General features: G+C 37.6%; 1 protein-coding gene across 3 annotated transcripts in view; it reads right to left on the minus strand.

Moving 5' to 3' along the window:
• The window catches only part of PIK3C2G (phosphatidylinositol-4-phosphate 3-kinase catalytic subunit type 2 gamma), a 310,696-nt gene that overhangs the window by 121,304 nt on the left and 162,169 nt on the right, over positions 1 to 27,223 (minus strand). For all 3 annotated transcript variants that reach the window (XM_075440297.1, XM_075440305.1, XM_075440313.1), the window contains 4 exons: positions 24,667 to 24,798; positions 16,362 to 16,476; positions 14,443 to 14,573; positions 9,230 to 9,418 (listed from right to left, as the gene is read on the minus strand). In XM_075440297.1, coding sequence (XP_075296412.1) covers positions 9,230 to 9,418; positions 14,443 to 14,573; positions 16,362 to 16,476; positions 24,667 to 24,798 — 567 coding nt within the window. The remainder of the gene's footprint in view (positions 1 to 9,229; positions 9,419 to 14,442; positions 14,574 to 16,361; positions 16,477 to 24,666; positions 24,799 to 27,223) is intronic.

Below are 27,223 nucleotides of genomic sequence, written 5' to 3' on the forward strand. Positions count from 1 at the left end.
GAAATGACGAGTGAAGGACACAGATTATCCTGTCAATTTGCCCTGGAGAAAGTCCTTTGAAATCAGAACCGTCGTGTATGGCAGAAAGTGTCATGAGGCCGTCTAATACTGCTTTATGAGCTCAACACAAAACCAAACTGTTCTCTTCCTAGTTTCCCATTCAGCACCTTCTGCCAACAATATAACCACTAGCAAACATAAATCAGCAGTGAAACGTGGGAGACAGCACCACAGTTGCAGCAATGACGGCTCATTGCTATCAAGAGACGAAGAGAAGAAATTGTAAAGGTAAGTGCTCAGCAGTATAGTGGCACCTGCAGCTCTAAACTTCAGCTTTTCAGTTCAGTAAAACAAGCTGAAGCAAAACAATATGTACGCTTTGATCATTGAATTAACTACAGGTCGTCAAATAAAAATGTGGACATTTTGAAAAAAAATGGCTAGTGGACCCGCTTGAAAGGCCCGGCTTCTGCACTGCAACCAGCTGCCGCCTGCAGCACTTTCAAACCCCCTTTTAACAATGCGTCTCCGGTCTGATTTTATTGTTTTGTTTGTCTGTTATGGTACGCATTTGATGATGTTTTTGATACGGTTTATAATCGTTTGTATAATGCTGAGAGGGCCTTGATGGGGAGAAAGGGAATACATTATAAATAAATTATCCTGATAGCCTTAAATTAACCTATTTTGTAAGGAGTATTTATTCATTTATTCTAGGCAACCTATTAGGAATAAGAAGTTGTTACTTTAATATTCACATGGCTATTTAGAACAAAACATACTTGAAGGAGAACTGCACATTAAAAAAATGAATCCCTTTCATATCATCCTATCTTCTAATTATGCAATTGCTCCAAAGGCCTGTGTGCCAAGCATGTGCAGATAATATGGAAATCAGTCTTTACCTTTCCCTTCTTGCCTAGTTCAACAGGTTACTGAACAGTGAAATGTGCTTTATATAGGCATCAAGTCAAGCAGAAAAATCTTATTACTTAGATACTGCTTGTTCTTACTAAGGACAATGCTAACTAAATCTTAGGCCCAACTAATAGTTGAGTATATACAATGCTAGGATGAGAGAAAATCCTATATTTTTTCCTGCTAAACAAAGAAGGATAAAATTATTCTAATCCCAATGTTTCCAGAAAATTCAACAGTTAACATTTGATTCATTTTGAATTAATTTGCTGTAAGTCAAAGTCTGGGATATATCTAAGTTAGGAAAAGTATCTACAGAAGATGTGACTGGAATGATGATGAGTTCAAGTGCACAGGCACTGAGGTGTAAAAGCTAGAGGTTAGTTTCTTTCAGGAACCACGGCTCTTGTCATGCTTCTTGAATGAGATTCTGGTAATTTGTTGGTCGTGGTTACTAAACTGTTTGCTTCAGCTCGTAAATCTGGAGGTCAGCTTGAGGCTGAGTTGAATCTTTTTGAAAGAATGGGCAGTCTTATTCTCATTCTCTTAACTACCTGACAATTTGTGAAGCTCCAGATGTAATATCCATTGCTCTCTTGCATTTCAATGTTGTTCAGAGCCACAGATACAATAGAAAAATATTTGATTTTATTTGTTTTGCCCCTTACATTTGTATTTGAGAAAACATTTAGCATCCTCAAACACTAGAACTACAGCAAATACTTATGAACTCAACTAGTATTACATGGTGCTTATGCTATTCACGCTTACATACATTACTTCATTTGCTAAAAGCAAAGCTGTAGGAAGCAGAATTGTGTAAAAAATCCTACCCTTTGCATGCATGGAAACTATGCTATCTTGTAGTCTGATAATTAATTAGGTCTAGAGGGGTTTTTCCAGTGAATAATCTTGCAAACTTTAGAGTGTTGCATCAAATCTGATTTCAGTAATCCATAAATTAGTCTTGATTAGAGGACACAATTGATTTTTTTGGCTCTGTTACTCAATGCAAGAGAAATCACTTTAGACCTAAGAAAAACAGCTTCATAGTTTGGATATTAGGGGACAGCTGATTTCCAGCGCTTGCCACAATGAGTAAGTCATTACTGACACATACTGGAAGTAGAGAAGTGAGATGACTGTATCACAACAGATTCAATATTCCAGTCTTTAGGGGCACTGTCTTAAGAAAGAGGAGCTCATCTGTATCAGAGCTTGTCTATATCAGATCAATTTTGCAAAGGATTTGAACCATAGATTATCAGGTTCCTGACACGTGGCCTGTGATTGTGGCTTCAAGAGAGGCGATTTGGACACTCCTCCTCACTAGCTGTTTTACTGTGGTCACCAAAATATCTGAGAATTTAGCTAGAAAAAAAAAGCAACTTAAAAAACTTGTAACAATGCTTGTATGACTCCTCCTTTGCATAGTTTCAAAATGGTAATTTTTATCTAGGTTTGCAATTACTTCTAGCTGTATTTTTTTTCCTCAACAAACAGCCTACTGGTCAATAAATAATCAAGCGAATAGAACTGCGGTGTCCCTCATTCATTTGCCTGACTGCACTATAACATATTGTAGCTTTCTTCTTCTGGCTGATTTTATTCGTCCTCTCTTCAGGCAATGAGTACTCCACAACAGAGGCTGGACTTCTTATAAGTTTGTTCCAGATTTACAGACTCAGAGATACTACGGAAAAACAAACAATACGTAAACGACAGTTGTTGAGTCTAGTCCTTTGCAACAGGTCACACTGTGCAGGACTTCACATTTCCCCTTCAGAGCTCGTCTCACAACCCGGATTCTCTTTAAGTTATAAAACTGATTTCCTTTGATATTTAACCTCAACACCCCTTGTGTTTTTTTCTTCCTTTCTGCCTGCACGATGCCAATGACTGACCGCCACCCATTTTGTAACTTCTAAGTACCTGTAGATTGTTGGGTCTCCCTTGAAACTTTAAGATGTTTTTTGTAAAAATTGAATTTTGAGCTGGATGAGCATAGATTACAATTTGCTTTAGAAGTAAGAACAACTTACAGTCTGTGATTCTTTTCGTATAGATAGCCAGTAGGGAGCTATTTGCCTATCTGTACATTTCAGCTAAATCAGATTCATACTGGAAACTAAGCACTGCTGAGGCATCCTATAGGTTTGTGAAATTCTCTTGAGATTTTAGCATATGCCAGTAGTGACTTGATTGTAAATGAGAAATAGATGTGCATTCCATTTTTAACAGTTTTATTATCCTAATTTTATTGCACTGTCTCAGATCCCCCCATGCTAGAAGATATTTGTCAGGTAAATGGTATTGTACAGTTCACTACATTTTCTAGCATGTGAGGATCCCTGCAGAGAACAGAATGGCCTTCCACAAGGCATCTTATAAGTTAGAGGCTTATGACATGCCACATATTTCTGCAATTCCCTTCGCATTTTAAGTTCTGTTGCATTTTCAAAAACGAAAGATTCTGGTCCCATGAAATGCATGTTATTAAGACTGGTAGAAACAAGGAAGGCTGAGCTAGCAAACCTACTGGAATGCAGATACCAACTGAAAACAAAAAAACCCCTCGAAGTAGTAAAGGATACGATGTCACTAACAGGTGCAACTGGGCCAGGAGAGAAAGTATCGAAGAACTATTTAAAAGAATAGGTAAGTTTGGGGTGGCAGTTTATGTATTTTAAAAATAATTAGACAGCAAGAGAGGAGAAACTTGGAGAATAATAATTAAGGAGTACCTTTAGTTTTAGCAGACAGATAAAATTAGCTGGGCTATTTGCTTTCTGCTGGTGATTTTTTTCATTCCTCTAAGGGCTTTTAAAGAAAACACTGTGTGAGTGTATGAAGATTAGAAAATGGCAAGGATTGAAAGTACAGAAAGATAACAAATACAGTCAGTAAAAAGGACACTGATTTTCAAGACTTTCAGTTGAAAAAGAGTAATATATGCACTCCTTGTTGTGATAAGACATGCAAACCCTCCCCATTCCCCCCACCACAAAGCTCATGGCCAGATACGTTAGGTATTGCTTTGACTGATCAATTTGCAGATGGATCTGTAAAATTTACTTACAAAAAATATACTTTAAGTAATGCTTACAATACATTTTATACAAGAAATTCTGACTAAAACAACTAGCAATAAGTTTAAGATGACACGGAGACCATATGGTGAACCATATCCTAGGAGAGAACAAGATTGGAAGAAATTCTGTGATTCTGTGAAATTAAGAAAAAGTGGTTTTCCATTTGAAATCCGTATGACCTAGAAGATTCTTCCCACTCCAGAGACAAACATTGTTCTCTGTTACAGTAAAACAAAAGAACAAAACATGGAAAATTCCATTTACAGGTTTTGCCTCCTGATTAGATTGCACACACATACAGAAAACATGTCATATCCTACATAGTCGTCCATTGTTAGTTGTCTTACTATAGCTGTCTGTTGTAGTACCTTCATATTCATTGCCAAGAAAGCTAAAAATTGTTAGTGAAAAAAGAATTAATCACATTCTGATGCTCAAAATAGAGTTGTCTGTTCCTAACAATGCATACATCTCCATGTAAGTTATCACTAAATTTCATGTACAAAGCAGTTCTAAAGCTTTATCAGTAGTGCGTTCTGTACATCAAAGTATCAATTTAATTGTAGACTGTTCCTTTGTTCTTATCTTATTTCTCTGCATAAGCCGATGTTTGCTCTCCATGTTAATACACAACTACAGCCTTTCAAACCAAGCAAGATGCAAACAGGCGTGCTTTAGCTGTATCTGTCTGATAAAATACTCTGTTGGGCATTCTGCTGTGGACTCTTCGGGAACAGTTCACATTCTGCTTTTATTAAAACAATCACAATCTGATTCAACACTTCTAAAATAAATTTGGCTTTCACATGTGTAAGAACAAACTCTGGCTTCAAGTTATCACATCTTACTACAATTACTGGTTAAGAAAGTGATTTTTGCATATATTGGTATATATCCTAACCTCTGAAACTCAATAGCTACTTTGCTACATAGCATGCAAATCAACAGTAATACTGTGAGACTTAAAGGCTGAGGGATGCTATAACCCAAAGGGCACCTCCTCTGGTCAAGGAGAGGTAGCAGGAGTCATACCTTCCCCTGCTCTTTCTGCTCCATACATTAAGTAAGGTACCATAAAACCTCTGTGACACCTCAATGTCTATCTCAAAATCCTCTGAGTCAGCACATGGTTTTAAAGGGACATTGTTTTCTGTGCACTTGCCCTGACAGAGCTAGAATTTAGCAGAAATTTTCTACGAAAAATTGTTAAGCCTACCAGTGAGGTTTTGTCTTCACCTCCACTGTCTACCGATGAAAAAGTTCTCTCTTCAGAATGGTTGGAACCATGTACAATACTGGAACATAACAACTTGTCTTTGGCAGCTGTTTCCTGATTCTAGCTCAATTTCCTAATTCCTAGCCACAATACCTCACAGGTCTGCAAGTGCACTCCAGATGTGCTAGAAAAATAAGGTTGAAGCAAACATTCTGCTGTTTGGGTTAATGAATATATTCTGGCTTTCAGTTTCAACAATTTGAATAGCAAATTAACCTGACAAAAATTTGTAAGTGCTGTTGTTCTATACATATACAAAACATTGGCATGTTAGCAATACATCATAAATAACGGTATTTCTAACACTGCCCTTGGTTTCTTTCTGTCATCAAGAAAATTCTCTGAATAAACAAGTGTATTGGTGTCATTTCCCTGGTTAGTGTGCCATGCAAAGCAGATACAGTTATAGAAAGCTCTAACTCCACTAAAGCTTGGCTTTTTACCAAACTCAATAAATTAAGTCAATGGTAAAATGCACAGTGCACCAATAAGGAGTGCCGAGTAGGAGGGACCAGCTCTATACCTTCTGCCTTAGGGAAAATTAGCACTGGCTTATAATCACCCTTCCCTGAAATTAGAGGTAACACTGAGTGTTAAATCTTCTTCTGTGCTTCCCCTCTCCATCCTGTCTTTTAATTTAATTAAAGAAATATTCATTGTCTTTTTTTTAAATATTGGCTTCTGGGGCTTTAAGAATGAACGCACTTGCTGCAGGGATTGGATGCAAGGTTGCTACTGAATTTATCTGTGAAATGTACCATGATTGTGTTTCCAATTTATGAAAGCTCTTCCTTTCCACTGCATAAATGAGTATGTTATCGTTTGGCTGCCTTGAGATGTGCCTGCAAAGTAGAAGAGCATAAAATGCAGAGACATGCTCAAAGAACAAGAAATATGTATTAAATTGTACATTTAACTATGTAGTGAACAAAACCATTTAGAAATTTCAGAAAGTTGCAAAGAGGGTTCTAACTCAGATGCATGATAACGGGGCTTGATCTGCTGGGCCACAATACCTCTTCCCTAAGTTCTGTGATGGTGTCTTCTAACCCTGGCAATGAGGTAAGGCCTCTAATGATTTTCATTTCTTTATACTTGCAAATGTAAGCTTGAGCTTAATCATCAGGACAGATGCTGCTTTTTCACTCTGAGAGGGATAATATAGAGTCCCCAGCCAAAGGCTTGCAAAAGTGACTAGTGATTTTGAGTTCCCTCTCTAAACCGTATAAAGAGTAAGAACTTGCCTGCAGGAGGAATTCAGGTTCTCTTTAAGACACTGCCAAATGAAGTTCCAGCAAAGGAAGCGTTCAAAGTTCGGCGTGATTGGAAACTCTCTCTTTTAAGGTATTGCTAACAAGGTGGTAAATTGTGGTACTTAGACATGATACAACGTTGCTCTGAAAGCTGAATGTTTATGTGGAATCAAGTTTTATTTGCAAAAAGTCATAGAAGAAAAACGCAAGAGGGCTCAAACTAAAAAATTCTGTCTCAGGAAGTCTCTGAGATGCAGATTACTGGAAGTTGGGAGAGTGGCACAGTGTGATTATGTTTGGTTCATTCTCATTGTCTTCCCTAGGTATCTGTTGTTGGTCACCACTGAAGACAGGATGCACTAGACTGATTTTTGGTCTGATTTAGTGCAGCTGCTCCTTCATTCTTGTTAACAATACATGTAGACGAAGATCAGCCCTAATTTATTTTACTTACTAATGATGTAACAGTGACGGTAACACAAGTCCTTAAATAGATGTGAATATATAAAGAGCTTTTCTTTTATATTCTGCTCATGTTTTATATGAACATGGATCTTTCAGCTGTGTCTCAGTAATTACAAGAAATCAGGAAGCTCTTTTGTAGATGACAGAAATGAGAAGCTGAGCTGATGAATTGTCAGCACCAAACATAATACAGGATAGAGTTGAATGAACCTTCAAACACAGCTCAGTTTCAGAGCCTACAATCCAAAGTTAGTGAAGGTAATGGTGAAGGAAAGTTGGACCCTATCCAGTGCTACTTTACTTTTCAAAATGATTGAAATCTGAGAAAAAGACAAGCAAGAAAAGAAACCTCAGAAATCCATTTATATGGAAAGTACTCCTCTCCTTCAACCCACTCTCTCAATTTGCATATACATGTCTTTCAGCAGTTAAATCATGTGACCTAGACATCTCTGAAACCAGACATCTTTAAGGAAATGTAATCCCTCTGTTTCCGAAGGTTAGCTTCCTAGGTGTTCATGCACCTACAAAATATTGTGGGTACACGAAGGACAGATTTTTTTTTAAAGAGGATTTGTAACGTGATCCAGAACTTCTTTCTGTAGTGTTAGCATGAAGAAAAAAAACCACAACCCAAAACCGGATTGTTATTTTATCTTTTGTGAGAAAGAAACTAAAGGGACAAGCCAGCTAAGATCCTAATTAGAAGTACCTTTGGCACCACTGCAGGTGGCAGCCACTCCCAACAGTGGCACCAAGAAAGACAAAGTGATGACATCTTCCCGTCTTTTCATGCCAGCAATCTTTGTGGTAGCCAGAATGAACAGTGCGTACACTGCATCCACTACACACTGAGAAGCTCTGTGACAGACTGAGTTGTACCAAATATCCTGTGAAGCACCTGAGAGGACTGGTATTGCGCACCACACCCTGATGCAGAGCTGCATCTTCAAAGAACAAGCAAGCTCTTCATTTGCAGAAATGCCACCCATACACAGAAACAAAATCTGACAAAATGTCTGATCTGAAAGCCTGGCATGCTCTGGCAAACCATCTCAAAATCTCTTGCTGCTCTGGAGTGTGGAAGAAAACACACTGCCCATATATTCCTTTCTACATGGTTCTTTAATAAATTAGAAATGGATTCTAATAATATAATAATGGGCAAAAAAAAAATGATAATATGCTCCAGAATCTGATCTTTTAGGATCTTTACTTCCATCATTCCCACTAAACATAAAAAAGACTTGCATGCAATCATGTGAAAATTCTAATAGTTCAGATATAAACCTGAGACAAAGGTACTCTTAGGAAATCACATCTGGAGGGAAGTAACAGTTCATCGTCAGTTTTATACTATTAAATAAATATTTTTTACTAATGTGGAGGTGAGTGTATAGTCTTTCCTCAAGTAAAGCTTTAGGTGAGGTATTTTTTCCTAAAGGTACAAGATGTTACTGAGATTGAAAAGCTGGTGCAGCTTGTCCTTACCCAGACAAGCATGGGCTTGATAAACCAAATTTGCTCAACCATTTCATCTGCGTGTTTAATGTTTTCATAGGTAGATCACTTATCGCAAAATACCTCCCAAGCTTTTGGAGGAAATGTAGCTGCTGACACAGATTCTGTTCCCTGACATCTGCTGTTACATCACAGGTAAGACTATCTCTCATGAAGAAAGCCAACAAACAACAAGCTCCCAGTGTAACAAGTGGGGGTGGAACATAAGGCATCACAACAGAATTTAGTCTAAGTGTGGGGAACCAATTTCAAAGTTTTATCCTATCTATTTCAGAAAGATGGGGTACAGGTGGGACTGTATGTATTTACACGGTATCATAATCTGGAAGCATATTTTAGTTCTCCTTATCTCCTCATTAGTCACTTCACTTCTGGACAGTAGTTTGAAGATACAGAGTGCTATGCAAGTACTAAGTATTTGACTGATCACCTGTTACCAGAAACTGACTGAATCTACTGTAGAGAATGAAATACCCTTTTCATTATCTTGAGAAACAGAAAACCACAAAGGCAGGGCTGGCATGTTCAACTCACGGTCATCACAAGAGTTGCAACTATATCTTCACTTTGACACAGGAACAGAACTGAAGCCACAACCAGTGAACCAAAGCATGATACTGTGCCGAGCAAACTAAGTGTTGAACTAATCATCAGGTGCTCATTCTGTTTGTTTTAATGTTCCTACTTGGATAACTTTCCCTTACCTGAAAGTCAGAAGCCCAAGTGCCTCCAGAGGGTTAGAAAATCTCCATCTCCTCAACACGGCATACATTTCTGATACAGTCACTTGGTCCCAACTGGGTGCACTGCCCAGTATCAAAGGAAGGGAGCAATTCTGATTATTGCAGTAATAACGATAAAACCACAAGATTCTTCTCTGTTGCTCTGAGAGTCTGAAAGAGAAGATTAGAAATGCTGTTTGAAATTAAAACCACCTGGAGCTTTGTGTAGCAACAAACTTTATTGTACAGAGGGGCCAAGTCATACAGTCCACTGCTTTTCGGCTAAGTACGTGTTTTCCTTGGGGTAGGATATCATTTTCTGCAGACCAGCTTTTATAAGAAAAGTGATACTTATACTCTGGATCTGTCAGCCTTGGGTCATATAAAAATGAAATGTCAGAAGACACACATATATGGTTATTTCACTTCCCAAGCACTCATTTTTCTTCTGCACTGTCTCTGTTGTTGGTGTTGTTTGGTTTTTTGTTTGTTTTTACTGGGGTTTTCTGACAGAGACAAATAAGGTGCAGTTATCACCGGATAAATTATTGTTACGCCCATCTGCTACACATCATCTCTAACTAGCTACTGCAACAACTAGACACACAACACTACTAGCCATAGCTTTCATTCCTCCCCTTGCTTTGACTGTTTAATGCAGTGTATCTATGTTTAGTGTATTTGCATTCAAAATAGGGTTTAGGCACATCCATGCACATACACAAGAACAGGAGCGCTTGTACATGCACACAGACACACAGAGAGTGTGATTATCCCTAGCACTGGTATGAGTTTGGAAAAGGGAAGAAAAGCTCCCAGCAACTTCTATGTGTGTTCACAAGGCCTACCATGCCATGCTTTACTGTATTTATTTACAAAGGACACAATACCAAATTCATCATACAGTTATTAGATGCCTAAATGACATACTGATAAAATGGTCAGGCATCACACTATATTTTATCACAGTGAGAAATGCTTCAGAATAATTTTTTGCTATATAACCGCTAATTTGTCAACAATTCAGACGTCTTTGCCTTGCACATATTAAATCTTGGGTTTTGATACCATCAGAAAACAGAAAAAGAAATTTCTCATGAGAGACCAGCTCAGACTATCTCCTTAATTTGATATCAGAGCCACCAAAAGCAAGCATTGAGAGCACAAACTGATCTCCAGTTCACACAAATCATTACTGAAATGAAGAGGAACATCAGTTTTCTTCGTCATACTTAACCAGACTGGTGATCCATCTACTTAATCCCATACCGTAACTGTGACTTTAAACAGACCTAGATATTTCAGAACAAGGTGTGAGAAACTTTGTAGAAGGCTGTAAGTAAATAGTTTGTTTCCAGTCAAGTGTTTGTTTATCCAGATGTGTAAGCAGGGCTCAAAATCCAAGCATTTACATTCCTTCCAAGATCTTCTTCCTTCTGTTTGCAGTGTTTTGGGACATTCTTAGCCAAAAAACTGTCTTAGCCCTGCTCTACCTGTCAAGACTGTGTTTTCACAACTCATAGCAATGAGTTCCTTTGGGTCTGTATGCACTGGAGAACTTCTCTTCACTGCGATTTCGAATTGCCAAGCATTTAGGAACAAAGTGGCTGTACAATGACGGGCATGTTTTCTTACTGTCACAAGAGTGCATGTTTATTTCTTTTCTTTAGGAATATAAGCTCGTGACTGTATGTAGAAGATGAACCTAACTGTGATACAAATTGTGCCATGACTTTTAGTAATCATTTCAAGAAAAATATCATTTTAGCAATCATTTCAAGGAATGGCTCCAGAATTCACAGCATGTCTATTGTGACAACAGATAGATGTCTTTGTGTTTGTGTGAAGAATTCACACACAGAAAAAGAGATAAAAGTAGGCCTAAGACTTTATTGCCTGTCTGGTTTTCTTATGCATTTAGATGGTATTTGGTAGGACAGTTCAACAACTCCTTTTATATGTTGAATTTCAACAGGGATTTAAGCTTTCAGACAGCATTCTCCAAACTAGGCAATCTGTTGTTCAGATTAAAAGCAGCTAAAGCCTCAACTGAGCTTACAAAGGGAGATAAGAAATCAGTCCTTGTATCAGGTTTTCTAAATAACGGATTTCTCCCTCTGACTTCACTCCAGAGGCAATACCATTTTCTCATTCCATGTTTTAAAGATCAGAGATGAAATTAAAGGTTGGGTAGGGTGGGGATTTTTTAGGCCTTGGTTTTAAGTTTCTTAGTTGTAACAAAAGTTTACATATACACGTAACAGGACATTTAAGATAGATGGTAAAAGTCTTTTGCATGCATACAGCATTTGAAGGTTGTTATGCTAATAAGGATATTTCTTTGGCTCAATAGGGATAAGATGCTAATAAAGCCTTTTTATTGATAAAAACACAGTTTATGTTTTTTAGGTAGAGCTGTATTTAAATTTCCCTCCGTATAACAGCTACATTAAAATATACAGCCTTCTTCTCACCATCAATAAAAATAAAATATCTTAAAACCTAAATAATTCAGTAGTTTTCAGTTTGAAAGTTTTCATTAATCCCTTTAGCTAAATGAAGGAAACAGCTTCTGTGAAAGCTTTGTTAGCTGGTCTTAATTATTACTTTTTTTTGTGGGGGAAATGGCAAAAATGAGTTTAAATGCTTCTGAGTTGATTTTGTTGTTCATGTTGAGTACTAAAGCAGAACAAGGGAAAAGGCAAAAAGAGGAAAGAGCAGCAAATCTAGCAAATGCAAATTTCTGTCCTCTGGCACTGGTTCTCACTTGCAACTTTCTCTCTGGTGGACAGACCAGCAAAGTGTGCAGCATCACTGCACTTCTTTAGAGCTGCTCCACTATTCACCCAACTGGAAGTAGACTTTCTAATCACAATACACAGCAATGACACTCTAGTGGCGACTGGTAGGCAAACTAGATTCTTACTGGGTAAGTGGCAAAAAGGAAAAGGGAAGCTGAAAGAGAGGAGAAAGTAACGTAGAAGGAAAATGATGAATGAAGGAAAGAAAGCTAGCAGAAACAAGACTGTCATCTTTCTGGCTTCGAACCAGTCTCTGATCCTTACGCTGGGAGCCACTGTGCACAAGCAGGCTGTATCATGTTCGAAAAGCAGCCGTTATCTCAGATGGCTAGTTTTCTTGGGTTTGTATTTCAAACACAGTAATCCTAAAAGGAATCAAAGGCTCACATCTGAACTGTTTTCAGAAGTCAGCCAAAGTGGCTAGCAGTAACTAATAAATTCTCTTGGTCCCCCCTCTCTTGCCTGGTTTGGTGACAATGCCAAAGATCACACAGCAGCACACAGTGTAGGGCTGTGAGGAGCACAAGAGCCATATGGTGAAGTTCATTTCCTTCAGTCCCATTGATCACCTCACTAATCAACGTCCAAGAGATGCTGGCCATGGGGACCGATGATGTGAGCCAGCTACCAGAGAGACAGAGGCCAAAGAGTCAGCTACTGGGAAGACCATATGTCTGGACCAGCTACTGGGAAAAAACACTGGCTTCTTCTCTACACCCTTCCTGACGATGCCCAGTATATTATTGGCACTTTTGGCTGCTGCTGCACATTGTACTCATGAGTTCAGGGAAATATCAGCAGTAACACCAAAATGTATTCCCTGTGTTGTAATTGTTCTGAGTTCAGTGTCATGTACAGACGCTTAGATAATTTTTCCTTAAATATACCCCCTTAAATTTATCCACACTGAAGCTCATCTACCATGTTTCTGCCCGGTTTTGTAAGGTCCTTCTGGATCTCCCCTCCATGGCACAGTGTTTGACTCTCTGGCAGAGCTTAGTACCATCTGCAAACCCAGAGGTTTCCCCGCCCACTTCCTTCTCCACATCATTGATGAAGATGCTGAATAAAACTGGTCCCAGCCTTGAGACCTACAAGATCCTACTGCTGATTCTTCCATTTTGACAATCTACCATTAAATATCCAGTCTTTGCCTTTAACCAGTTTTCCTCTAAACCCATAGCAACTTCATTTCTTTAACAACTGATGTGGAACCTCAGCAAAGGTACTGTACTTAGCTAAATGCTTAATAATCTTATTCCTTCTTAAAGAATCCACAATTTTACCATGCATAGAGGTCAGATGCATTGGCTTGAAGCTCCCAAAATCAATTCTGGAGCACCTTTTGCAGGTGGGAATTTTGCTGGCAACTTGCCAATGCCTTGCCACAGTGGTTATTTGCAATAAAATACTGACCTCCCATTCATACTCAAAATTAAAATAAGAACCAAATCATAGATCCCATGGTTAATAAAAAAAAATTTACACTTTATTTTGTCTTTTTAAAAGCTGAAGTAAACATCAAATACAACAGCGAGCCTATCTCTTGTCTTTTTTTTCCAAGAAATTGGTTTAAAAAACTCCAAACAATCAACACAGAAATCAGCACACAAAAATCTTCTTAACGGATACGTCATATCACACCGAAAGGGCTGAACTGGCTTTAAGTTATTTAGTTATTGTGCAACTAATGCACATTTTGGCCTTTGATGGGGAATTAATTCACACAATTAACTGTGATCAGTATAATAGCTCTCGGTAAGCACCTATGTGCCGAATTCCACTCTGATTATATCTAAAATTATTTTATACAGTACATAACCCTAACTGATACTGTAACACACACATAGCCGAGCATACTAATCTGCCCCAGTATACAGTGTATTTTCTTTCACTTTGTTTTTATCTACCTTCTGTGAAAGCTAAACATTTCATACTTCTTTCTTTGCTTATAACTTGATACATCTTGTTTTAATGATTATATGTCATTTAACTACTATAGCTGAAGTCTGAGTGTATTACTACTAAAGCAGGCTGATTTCGACAGAAGCCAAAGGGTTTCTTGCTAATAATGATGTAGACTTACTGCATCACCTGAAAATCTTATGTTTTGAATCAAAAGTCAGTTTCTCGTTTCAAAGACATGAAAAGATAAAGTAATAGAAAGGGAAAAACAATCCTTTCCTAAACTAGTAAAATACACTGCCACCTCCAGGGGTTTACTTGGGCTTTGCTGTGATCTGTTCTCACTTAGAGGTGTTACTTCTCAGATCAATCAGGTTAGGCTCCTTCAAAGGAAAATTCTGTTTTTAAAGAACTGGATACATTCAATTGTGATTGATAGGAGCAGTACAGCAAGCCAAGGATCAGCAGGTCTAGCTGGGTACAACTTACAGCAAGAGAGAATGCGTCTGAGAAAGTCTTGTAATATGCTTCAGGCAGTCTTTGGTTGGCTCTTCAAGATCACCTCTTCTTTCTTCAGGTTCAGGTTTAATGAACTCCAAATTAGTTTCTGGAAAGTCAATCTTTATTTAAAAAAAAAAAAAGAAACGAGAGAAGTCCTTTAGCAATATGTACTCTCAGATATAACTGTCAATAAGTGTTCTCTTGGATTTGTACAAGAAGCATACAAAATATGAGAGAAAGAAGAGGGGATAATTCTTTGAGGATGTTCATTGTACGTAATGTATTACTTAAATACGCTGGTGATAAACTCAGCTCACAAAAATCAGTGGGAGCTTTATCACTGGTTTTCCTGGGAGAATTTCATCCACTGTATTTCAGTTTTATTAGAACTGCATGAACTCAAAGCTGAGTAATTTTTTTCTTTTTTTTTCATCTTTTCCCATTTTTTAATTAGACGATTCTTAAATGGAAAGCTTCGACTAATGTAGATGTTTTGGATTTTTTTTCTGAAAAAGTAGGGATAATTATAGTCTTGCTGATGTGTAGTTTTCCAGTGTAAGAGATGGAAATCAGATTCCTGAATTCACTTCTGGATGTTCAATTTTGTATACATTGTACAGCATGTAGAATTGTCTACCAATTTTTCATTCTTTACACTTACATATGGGTGTCAGAAATTTAGAATAATGTTTTTAAGATACAGAGAAAGAAAGCATTCAACCAAAATTATGAAGCTTGAGATGCTTGATAATCTGAGTGCAGACTTTGGTGAAAATTCAGGTTGTTCTTCAAAATTGAGCTCAATTTGCTTGTTTTGGTTTGGTTTATTAACACACACCAGAATCTCTTATCTGTATATATTATTTTAATATATGTATTTGATATGCTTCACTCTTCTAACGGTTAACAAAATTGTTCCCTACAAAATGTGTCTTGTTGGTCACATCAGAAAAGCTATCTTTATGACATTTCCAGCATGTTCACAAATCGTAATACTGTCACATGCATGGGAATAACTGAAAATGAGCACAGAAAATGAGATCCTTCTGTTCCTTTTCTTTCACTAGAGAGAGATTGTAAATTTATAAGCTTTCACTGTGTCAACTTCCCTTTATTGTTAACAGGGGGAGCTATTTTAAGGCATCATCTTTGACTGAACTCCTCAGGCTAGAAAACCCCAGTTTGCTTGTCTGTTATAAATTGGGCAGCAATTCTTAGGCCAGCCTCATTTATCTGTATTATCTGCTTTTACAAGTCATTTGCTAAGTCATTCAGCTTTTTAGTACAGAAAACAATTGGCTTTGCCCTTGAAGTATCCAGTTGCTGATTTAACCTGGAAAGGTGACAAAAATACCATGCAGATCTAATGCATTTTCAGTACCGGGAGCACCATTCGCCCAGAACGAGTGGGTGCTCAGCATGTAGTCCTCGATGGAGAGCAATACTGACGCCTATTGACAATTTGCTTGTAGCCACTTCCTTTACAAATCCTTTATGCGGCTCAGTCTCATTGCAAGCTGAATGTTACTTTTATAATGGCATGCCATTCGATAGCACTCAGAGCAAACGTTCAGATTTAAAACGGCAGCTGTAAGTCAGGTACCAAGTTGTTCATCTGTGTCAAAAGTATTTTTGGAACCAAAATTACAACAACAAAAATTACCCAACAAAAAGCTTTTCTAGCCCTCAGAGGTGACATCTGATATGAAAGTATCATACGTATTTGCCACTGCACCAAATTATACACTTCCATTAACATACATTTCCAAGATTAACATGCTCTCTTTGTGCAGCTATAACGGAAATGGGATTTTTAATTTGTGTGGTCTTGATGAGCTGTGGGTACAATCATTTTTCTTGCACTTTGTTCAAACACAACCCTTTCCTTTGCTTTCTTGCTTTCTTACCTGCAATGTTACTGAGGTTGGTGTATCAGTACTACAGATGGCTGGGGTAATCATTGTTGTTGTAGGCGTGCTGTACAATGTCATGCTAAGCAGCACGGTTCCATGAATGAGCCGCCTGCAATACACACAGACAGAAATACTGCATTGGTAGTGGAGACAAAGTGAACAGGGTTTATTGAAATTACATCAAACAACATGGAACTGGATAGCTTAAAAAGGAGAACAAACCTTTCGTCTTTACGTGGCTAGCACAAATCTGGCCTAGGTCAGTAGAGGTTGCATACTGATGGCCTCACTGCTACAGTGGTATCTGTGCAGTTGCAGGGACCATGACACAAATCACGCTGCCAAGACATTCTGGTTAACTCTGCAATTTACCACTGTCTTCTTGTGTGACAGGGGCTGCCATTTAAGCTGGTTTCATCTGGGATAGAGTTAATTTTCTCCCCAGTATCTGCTGTGTTTCAGATTTAGTATGAGAAGAATGTTGATAATACATCGATGTTTTCAGTTGTTGCTATGGAATCAAGGACTTTTTTCAGTTTCCCATGTTTGGCTAATAAGCATCTGTTCAATACCTGTGAGGGAGCACAGCCAGGCAGCTAGCCCAAGCTGGCCAATGGAAATATTCCATACCATAGCCGCCATGCTCAGTATATAAATGGGGGTTGGCTGGTAAGCAAGAACTTTTCTATGAGTTCAACAAGTTCCATGAGTTTGGTAAGTTCCACCATCACTGCTCAGGGACAGGCTGCACAATCGGTCGTTGGGTGGTGAGAAAAAATGCACTGTGTATCACTTCTTTTACACATTCTATTATTATTATTCCTTCCTTTGTTCTCATATTAAACTGTTGCTATCTCTACCCACAAGTTTTACTTTTGCCTATTCTCCTCCCCATCCCACAGATCCTAAAGCAGGCAGGGGGGATGAGTGAGCGAGCGGCTGTCTGGTCCTAGTTGCCAGCCGCCGAGTTAAACCATAACAGTATGAAATAAGGATAATACCATATTTCTATCTCATGATTTAATTTTGAGGACAAATACGTTAGAGATTGTGAAGTGTCAAGACCCTATATAAGGTGGAGGGCAGTACACAATTATTCCACAAAAAGAAGAAACTCCTGGCAACCTACTGTAACCATGAAGGATTCTTGCCAATTTTATGTGTAGATGGCAGGTAGAAGGGATATCAGAGTCTCCAAAGACCTGAAAGGTGTTTGAGTGGGATAATTTGTACCACATGTGCTGCATGTGGGTTTTGGACAGACGAAAGACTATGGTCTGAAGTACCAGTCTGAACACCACATGTACAAGAAAGTCTTATCAGAAACAGGCATGCATGTGGTCTGCAGATAAGAAAACCAGCGTGATTTGGCAGGTCAACACAACTCAGTCTAGAGAACTTGAATAAAATCAGAAAGTCCAGTGGTAAATTCTAATAATAACCAATCCACTCGAATTAAGAATGCAGTACCTGAATAAAGAAAGATAAAGTACATTGGACTTACTTCAGGTTGTCCACATCTTAATTATTAGTGAGGTCAGAAATACGATTATGTTCAACATTGCTTCTTTTACTTGCAAATAATTTTTACTATGATAGTTCCAAGCACTGCTCAGTCATATCAACTGAGCGAATGAGCTAGATTCTCTTCTGCCCATTGCAACAGAGACAGCCAGCCAGGTAGATGAGTTTTAACTGCACTGCTTTTACCCGAGATGAGGATGTTAGAGGTACAAGAGAACCCAGATGGACTTTCTGATCCCAGCATGAGTTTGCAACATTGCTGTAAGAAAGTACCTTCTGAATTGCAATCTGAAATAAATTGTTGCTATGTCATCTGAAGAAGAAATAAGAAACTCCCGCAAAGTCATTTTTATAGACAACATTCAGTGTAAACCTAATTCAGGGCTAATTTTTCTTTTTTCACTTCTCCAGCTATTCATGTTGTTAGTGCAAACATTTTATTGTAAGAACAGAGCTCAGGAGGATCAAAGACAAAACCATTTTCTGAAGTTTCTTTCGCACCTGTAGGTGCATTTGCAAGGGAATGGAGGCAGAAAAAGAAGCTGTGATGTGAACAAGACAGCATGCGGGGGAAAGCAGTCGTGTGATACGAAGTCTTTCACATCGAGGTCATTAATGTGAGTGTGGAAGTGACCAATGATGGTTCAAAGTTGTTTTTCTGTGATGGGTACTTGGATGACCTGTAATAAATGAATTGCATCTCCTCAACCACTCCTTTGTTGACAGGGGTTTACATCATAATTTGAACTAATTAGCACTTTTGTTAGAAGGGAGAAGAGTAGCTGAGAACTGAATGAACAGAAAGACTAAATTATCCTTTTGAGTTCTCATTACTTCTAATCTCTTCATATTGTGCTCTAAAACTATAGAGTTTTTTAAAAAAGAATCCATACAGTGGACTTTTTTTCCTGGGAAACGTGTAGAGACAAATACAAGGCGCAGCACAGACCTCAGAGGCACTGTAGATGTGTTTAACTGAGACATTTCCTGACCTCGTTATTGCAACCAGCACAGATGTGGCTAAAGATTGCCCAGAAAGATAAGGAAGAATCAGTAGGTGGGCTTCTCAGAGTCCTCAACTGGAGAAACAGCAAGTAAAGCAAGGTATCTTTGCTGGACTGAGAAGACTTCACATGTTAAAGCAGATGACAGGACTGTGAATAAAACCAGACATTAAACCACTTCAACAGTATGGACATGATATCTCCTATAAAAAAATGAATTAGTTATAAAAACCAGACACATATTTATGCCTTATATATAGAGTAGCCTAATTTATACATTTACAAATAAGTGAGCAATTTGCGTATCTTTCATCATTAAGTCACCTTCTGGACTAAGGCTAGTCTGTAAACACAGGGGACACTTTTAAAGCATCAACAATTGTGAAATACAGGGTATGTTTTTGAGGCACAGCTTTCCCTAGCAACCTTGGAGGCATTGTATGCACTGCACAGCTAACATTCTTCACGATCAAGTCTGCTTTCGGACACACAAATCGAACAGTAAGAGGGGCGATGCAGGTGAATGAAACAAGTAAAAAGATGCCTCATCATTTTTAGAAAAAGGAAAAGAAGCAGGAGAGTGTGCAGGATCCATTCAGAAAAGGAAGGAGCTAGCATCATGAGCATGATAACCATAACCTTCACCAAACAGACAGATTCCTCTCTCTGCTGCCTGGTTCTGGTGCTGAACTCAGGCAGGTCACTCCCTGTTCTGCCTGCCAGGTTTCCCATCTGTAAGGCGAGGGTAGTGATACTGAGCTTTGTAAAGACTGTATAATGATCACAGCCATAGACAATGGCTTCCAAGTAGCAAATTCAGCGTCCAGCACATTAGAAGGTCAATAAACAAGTGCTGCTCCATGCCTACTGCCATTTATTCATTTATATGACCATGCAAAAGCAGGGCACATGGAAATCCCTGGAATTACACAGATTCCCAGCTCTTGTTTATTACTGGAGCTAAAATAAACTTCCAATCTTATTACAACAGGACACTGCTATTTAAGTTTATTTAAGTTTAACTTAGTCATCCTAACTTAACAATATCAACCTTGCATCCTGAAGGCACATGGGAGAGTTCCCTCACCACATCCAGCAAGAGGAAATTTTTGTTGCTTGCTCTGTCTGATTTACAAATACCAGTTCAAAATAAATTGTGGTCTCAGAATCAGTGAAGTCAGAGCAATTGGCACTGAGGGGGAAACTACAACTCCCAAATTGCCCCAAATGATGGATTTCTGATTTGTTAATTAGCTCTGGATCGCTGAACTATTCAACCCAAGAGACAAACACATTTTTCTGATGTGAAGGAATAGAAAATTGTCACATAGGCTTCCAAACACTTTTTGAACTGCCTCTTGTGTCTAATAAGACTTCTCGATACAGATGCACCATTAAGGGTTTTATTGGCATTGATTTAGGGCCATTATCAAAAGTCAACTGCCTGATAAGTATGAGAAATGTTGATGTGGAGGTTCACCTACTGGACAAGTTAGTGGCTACAATCTGTATTACCGTGTTCATTCCCAAATGTATAGAACATTAGAGTAGAGTTACTGTTTAGACTAGATTTACCAGCAAAATGAGGACAAAATATAGTGTAAAAATAATGTAATTATCCTCAAACCTGACATTATAAGCCTCATAAATTTAGAGCTGAGGTTAAATTTAAAGTAAATCCAAAGCTGCTAAGCTATAAAAAACCCATATGTTTTTGCCCAAGCAGTCTTAGTTCTGCATTGGAATGATACTGTGAAATAACTACTTTATGATAATTAAAAATACTGTAGAATTCTAGAAAATTCATATTAGAGATATAATTTTCAACTGTAAAGTAATGCTAAATATCCTACAGACATTTACAAGGACCACATCTTTCATCCTCACAGTTTCTAGTTTAAATAACTTCCATAAATTTGAAGGTACCAAATACAGCAAAGACAAAATTATCAGATTATTCTAGACTTTTAAAACAAATTTGCAGTTATGTTCCAAATTCTTTCCTAATTTTTGCTCTAAAATATAAAGTTAAAAAATAAGTGCCAAGCAATGACTTCAAGGTAAACAACTACATTTACGCAAAGACTGGAGGATATTTGCAGGAAGTCAGTTTTGTAAAGAGGCTATTTGTACAGAAACATGCAAAGCTGATAAGCAGCAATCCCAGCACACATTCGATAAAGAGTATAGTGGCTGCCCTGTATATCAATCAGCTAGCCACGTTATAAATCCGCACATTGTAAGACAACTGTCAAAATAGTGAGAGATATTACTAGAATTCTGGAAATAATGTAAAATGATCACATTTGAAATTTACTAAATATCTGTTCACTGACAAGTCTTTAACAACAACAACAAAAAAAAAAAAACCAAAATTAAACAGGCCAAATTCTTGAGAACATTTTTAGGTATTCTGTGGTTTCAACATGGGCAAGGTATAGAGAAAAGATTGCAATAAGAAATGCTAAATAGTAAGCAAGATGCTTTATTTAAACAGTTGGGCTTTGCTTCTACTTTTTTATATATTTCTCATACACTCTTCTTAGTGAATTTTTTTAGAGAAGAACTGGAGGGCTAAAATCTCAAAAAATAGCCACAGAACTTTGATCTGGCAAGGGACTTTGACATAGTCTTGCCCAAAAGCATGAGACACTTCACACTTCTTGAAACAGATGAAATGATTTAGTATACTTTATATATTAAAATAAGTTCAGTTCTTCTTCATCTTCAGTTCAAACTAAATATAAAGAATTAAGCTATGAAGGAGAGAAGTGACCACAGAAGGACAATAACAATTTTGGCAGAGAAAATAGATAGTAAATGTACAGAGAGGTGTAAATTCAGTGTCTTTTAAAATAAAGGGTTCTTTTGCCCTGGGTCACTCAAAGATCAAGATTCCTAAGTAATACCCAGGAACAACCCACAACTGATATTTTATTTTTTTTTTCCTTCTCTTTTTAACATAAGCCACAACCAGCTTGAACAGAATTCCTGCGTTTTAAATCAGGATAAGATATAAAAGGATAGAAACGAGGAACTCTATTTTCAAAATGTTTGACATTTACTTTCTTTTTCCAATATTTATGAATTTTTTTTTTTTTTTTAATAAGCATCTGTATAGAGCAAGAGAGGCCACTCTCTGTCCTCATCTTTGCTGACCCTGAGAAAAATGGCTCAGTGATCAACTGGGACAAGGACTTGAACAAGGATGTTTGATGACCCAGGCAAATACCTCAGGGCTACTGGCTTCTTCAAAGAGTTTATTTCTGTCCTTACCCCTATAAATAAAGTCCTAGAATGAGACTGTTAGAACTTTTTTAGAACTCCAATTCACCTCTGAGAAAAGCTTCCTTTTGAGAAAGTGATATTTTCCAAGTTAGAAATATTTTGTCAAAGATTTTCTGGTCAGATTTCTTTAGTCTTTCTACATACATTTGCAGAGTTTGTTCATTTAGAGACCCTAATACCATAATCTTTGCAATAATACAAGGTACTCGACACTTTAGCATGACACTACAGGTACAAATCTTTTCTTGGTACATACTTTCAAGTTCAGAAATACTCTATTGAAATAAGTCTTGAAGTTTAGTTGCATTCCAGCAGCAAGAGGAGTGAAGTTGGGCTCATTGCTCAGTTTATTAATGTCTTCCACAAACTTGGTGAGTCCAGTAAAAACATTTACTAAGTTTTAAATTTTTTGTGGGTCAGGAAATGGCCTTCCGAAGTCCTACTGTTGCTTCTCAATTACTTCAACTAACTGATAGCATTACCTATTAAGAATCACCTGACAGTTTTAATCCTGCTACTTTCTAAGTAGATAATCCTAAGAGCTAGTTTGCTCTACCAAAAAATATTCATGCTCGTCCAAAGAAAAGGAAAAGCAGGCTGGGTGAATGTTCAGATATTTTCAAGTTTCACACTTCAGAAGGAATTTCAGGGCTATCCTTATATTTAAACTAGTCTATCAATTGAAATCATGGTGAATGAACAATTCTGTGGACTTGTGATTGGCTAAAAGAGGAAAAAGCATTTAGGCTTCTTTGTGTTAGTAATTACTATAATTGTAAATGACACAGCTATCAGATTAGGGGGTGTTGAACATGCTATTCCTAAATCATTCCTCACCAACAACTCCACTTTTATTTCCGCTTTGAAAGGTCATTTCAGCAATGAGCTCTACAATTATACAGCGGATGAAAGGAAAGTAGCCCTCTGTCCCCTTCATTGTGCTGATTGTGTGTACTGTGAAAGAATGGAGCCTTTTTTAGTAAAATTTTCGAAACTGCTTTACTTGGGAGATCTACCTAATGAAAATCAACACGCTTGCTCCGATGGCATACATTAAAAAAAACACATCACAGGGAGCTGGGGGCTTTCAGATCTTCCAAAAATCGTTCATTTAGGATTTCAATACTAAAAAATAAGAAAACCTCTAATATGACAGAGGTCCTCAAGAACAGGATTCTCCCATAACCCATTTGCTTCCAAAGGTGCCTAAGTGTTCCCCAATTAAATCCTCATGCCTAATGCTCTGCTTCTGAATGTACCCAGCACATATCAGCTTGCTGGGGATGAGGACATCTTAACACTTCACCTCAAGTTAGATTCTAAACCAAGATATTCCCCTCGGTTTGTTTAAAAAGACACAGACAATGGAAGAGTGATGTGCTTTTCTTCAGACTAACTACAAAAGAAAAGTCATTGAATAAAATGCCCAAGCAATCCTTGGCGTAGATATTTGATTCACATTTCTTTCCTTCCTTCATGCTATGTGCTCTAATCACTAAGTCACAGAATAATGCTCTCCTTTTCTGAATAATCTTGAATTTTCTTCTGAAAAGATGGAAAAAGCCTCTAATCCAGTCAATCCTATTTTCTAGCGTTTTAAGCCTCTTATCTTAAAAGTTCAGTGGAACCCAAGGTCTTTCTAACATAGTAAATTCATACATGCAATCAGATTTTTGGTTTTGTTCTGTTTTAAATGGTGATTGTCACCGTATGGAGAAGTAGATGAAGATATCTTGAGATGAGGAAAGAGCTATAGCTTAGAGATGGATGCTATTGCAGAAACTTGCAGGGTTTGAAAGCATCTATTGCCCAGAGGGTATGCGGGGCTATGGAGTCTAAATAAAAATTAAGTATCATTGTAAAGGCTCAATCTAAATTGAGATGCCTGAGTGCTACTAAGATATATTCAGAGCGCTGCAGAAAATTTACCTAAGGTCTCTGTTTATGCATCACTAGAAAGACATTTAAGGCTACAAGCATCTTTAGACTAATGGTACACTGTGTGCTGGTTAGAAAGAAGAGGTTAAAAAAGAGGAGAAATCTTCTGAAGTGGTGTGTAGCAGGAAAGGTGCTCACTGTGGTCATCACTAACTGCCCATTCTGAGCAGAATGAATTGGTGTGAGAATGGAACACAGACTGAAAAAAACCCAACCATTGTGAACAAGAGACTATGCTGAGAAGGATATTGCAAAGCTACAGGAAAGGGTACAGCAAGGCCTCCAGCAGGCCTAGGGAACTTTATTCTAAGTGTTAAACTGTCACATAAGCCAAGCTCAAAAACAATGCATTGGGAAGATAGAAGAGCTTATGGATAGGGCTCTTACTGGCACATCCAAAGCAGTTTACTGTAAGTGACTGTCTCTGTCTTTTTACAGCAAGGTCCTGAAATGAGTATTTCTGTCTTTTTCTATTTCTCCCAAGCTGAGTGCAATACTATTCAAGCATGGTCTTTTCTTAAGCTGTCATACAAAACTGAACTTACTCTTTTGGATACAATGGGGAGCATGTCCAGGCAAGCACTTCTCTATTTTTAGAGGCACTGTTTACTCCAAGTAGTTTTATTGTCAGCATAGTTTCCCTCGGAAGAGCCTTTATTCGTAGAGGAAAGTTGATTCTAAAAGAAAATCAGAAAAGAGAAACATAAAAGTAAAAAAAAATTTAAGCATTTTTACCACAAGTGAGTTATTTCTACATTTTTCTAGATACCTTAACACATATATCAAGCTATAAATTACAAGAGTTGCACTCTGAAGGAAAATGCAACTGATACATCCCTTCAACACACTGATGAGTATTGCCAACCATTGACTTGGGTCATAGTACTGAAGAAGAGGCATATCAAAACTCATTCACTTCAGTGGTAACCACTAGAGCTGACAAAGGAAGGAAAAGCTTAGTTAAACTTTTGCTTTAGAATTACGTTATCAATGAAGGGCTATTTCAGAATAAACATTCTCTAAGGATGAATTGTAAAGCAATAGTTAGTTATTTGCTGTCTTGTGTCTTCAGAGGAAACTACTACTTAAGCAACTAAGAGACACTTGTGAGCAGAGTGTGATAATCACTCTCTTGTTCAGATGTGCTTTGGTGGTGTGGTACTTCCCAAGCACAACTTAAAGGCAGATTTTTTCTTAACACCAATGAGTGATTCACATTTTTTAGTGAGAAAATTCAGATCTATCAACATTCATCTCAACTTTGTACTGACTAGCAAACTTGGTTGGTCATTCAATTTGTTTATGTGATTTTAAATTAATTCATATAACCTATAACTTAGAACAAATCTAATTAAAAAGGTATTTTCATGCTGTATGGAAAAATTATGTGTAACTACCCAGACATACGCAAGTCTATATTTTTTTTTCCTGAAGAGAATGTTTATGGTGGACAGTGCATTTCTAGCTTTTTCCATGTATATTCAGTGCAAACAAACTTCTCAAGTGGAATGTGAGGTTAATTACATTTCTTTGTATAAAAAAAATCAATATAAGGAGCTAAAGGCTAAAAGAATTATTCCACGTTGACTACATAAGCATTAGGAAAACAAAAGATGTGCATAAACTTGAGATTAAGAAAACAAACTAGAAGATAAAATTTAAATAATATAGATTCCATTTAATTTGCAGATGTTCAATCTAGACTGGCAGAACAATGCAACTCAGCATTTTTCTAAGAGGTATAGTCATATTTAAGGAGTAAACAAATGTAGAAGTCATTATTTTAAAAGTATAGTAGCCTGAGGATTATAGGTAGCAGAAATAAGACAAGATAATAGTATAAGGTAAAATTAGCATAAGATTCTGCTCCTAGTTGCAAATCTGTCAAAATTATTTTGGCTTTGGAAAAGTTTCCTTGAATGCACTGAGGAGCCACTGAAAGTAAGTAGATGGTTCTCAGCTGAAATTCTGAAGCACTCCAAATCAGCATTAGTGTCAAAATTTCAGAAGATCAGTCCTAAACATTTGGAAATTATTCAAATTTGCATACCTCGCTCTTTGAATAACAAAGCAAGAAAGCCATTCCCCACTCTAATTAACATGAATAGAATTGAGAAGAAATTCTCAACTGTCTTCCCACACGTCCCTATTTATAGCTTTTAACTCTGCTTTCTCAGTCTCATGCCCTCTTCCTCACTCGTAATCAGTTAGAAACAATTATTGGAAAACTGAACTGTTTTACATGTTATAGATAGCTTGTGCCATCTTTTTCACTCACAGGCCAACAACTCTGCCCACATTACATAAAGCTGTTTGACAAAGAGTTACACTTAACTTTAAAGCATTGTTAATGCTGTGAAGAGACAAAAATATAAAAAAAAAAATAAAAATGAGACATGCATTTTCCAACAGAGACAATTGTTAACACTCCTTATGAACTTCGAGCAACGAAAAAATTCACAGCATCTTCACTGCAGAAATCAAATGCTTGCCAGAGGTTCCCTAGGACACAATATATAGCACTACTAGATGTACATTAAGACAAAGAGAACTTGGAAACTTTGACAAGCGTTAGATATCACGAGAGTTAAATTCTGGGTCAAAGAGGAGTAAAATATCCCTTCCAGTGATATGTGATACACAGAGAAGGGGAATATTGGTATTGCTTTTAAGAACTTTGATTAATGCATGTCTGAGCTTACCCAGTTGGTATTATCCTTTCTGACTGCATGAGGCTGAGTCAAATGGATGACTAAGAAGAAGAAAGAGGAAATGGAACAGGGGCCAGAAATAAGACACCCTGTGGGTGAACACTTTCAACAACAGTTGAGAAGAACAGAGAAGCTACTCACTGAGAAGGTGCTATTCATGGATGTTAAATTTATACAGCTGGTTTCAAAGGCCAAGGGCCTAATATGATAAGTACTCAGCACAGAAGGGCTGTAGGGCAACCCAGGCTTTGCCCTGAGAGAGTATCAACAAAACAGACACGCCAGACAAAATATGGAGAAAAGGGAAACCCAATGCTAAGAAAGTATCTGAGGTGATGAATGGTAGGCTTTACATTAATTCCATCTTTCATGTCTGTAGGTTTAACATAAA

This window comes from Opisthocomus hoazin, chromosome 1 (genome assembly GCF_030867145.1).
Source record: "Opisthocomus hoazin isolate bOpiHoa1 chromosome 1, bOpiHoa1.hap1, whole genome shotgun sequence".
NCBI lineage: Eukaryota > Metazoa > Chordata > Aves > Opisthocomiformes > Opisthocomidae > Opisthocomus > Opisthocomus hoazin.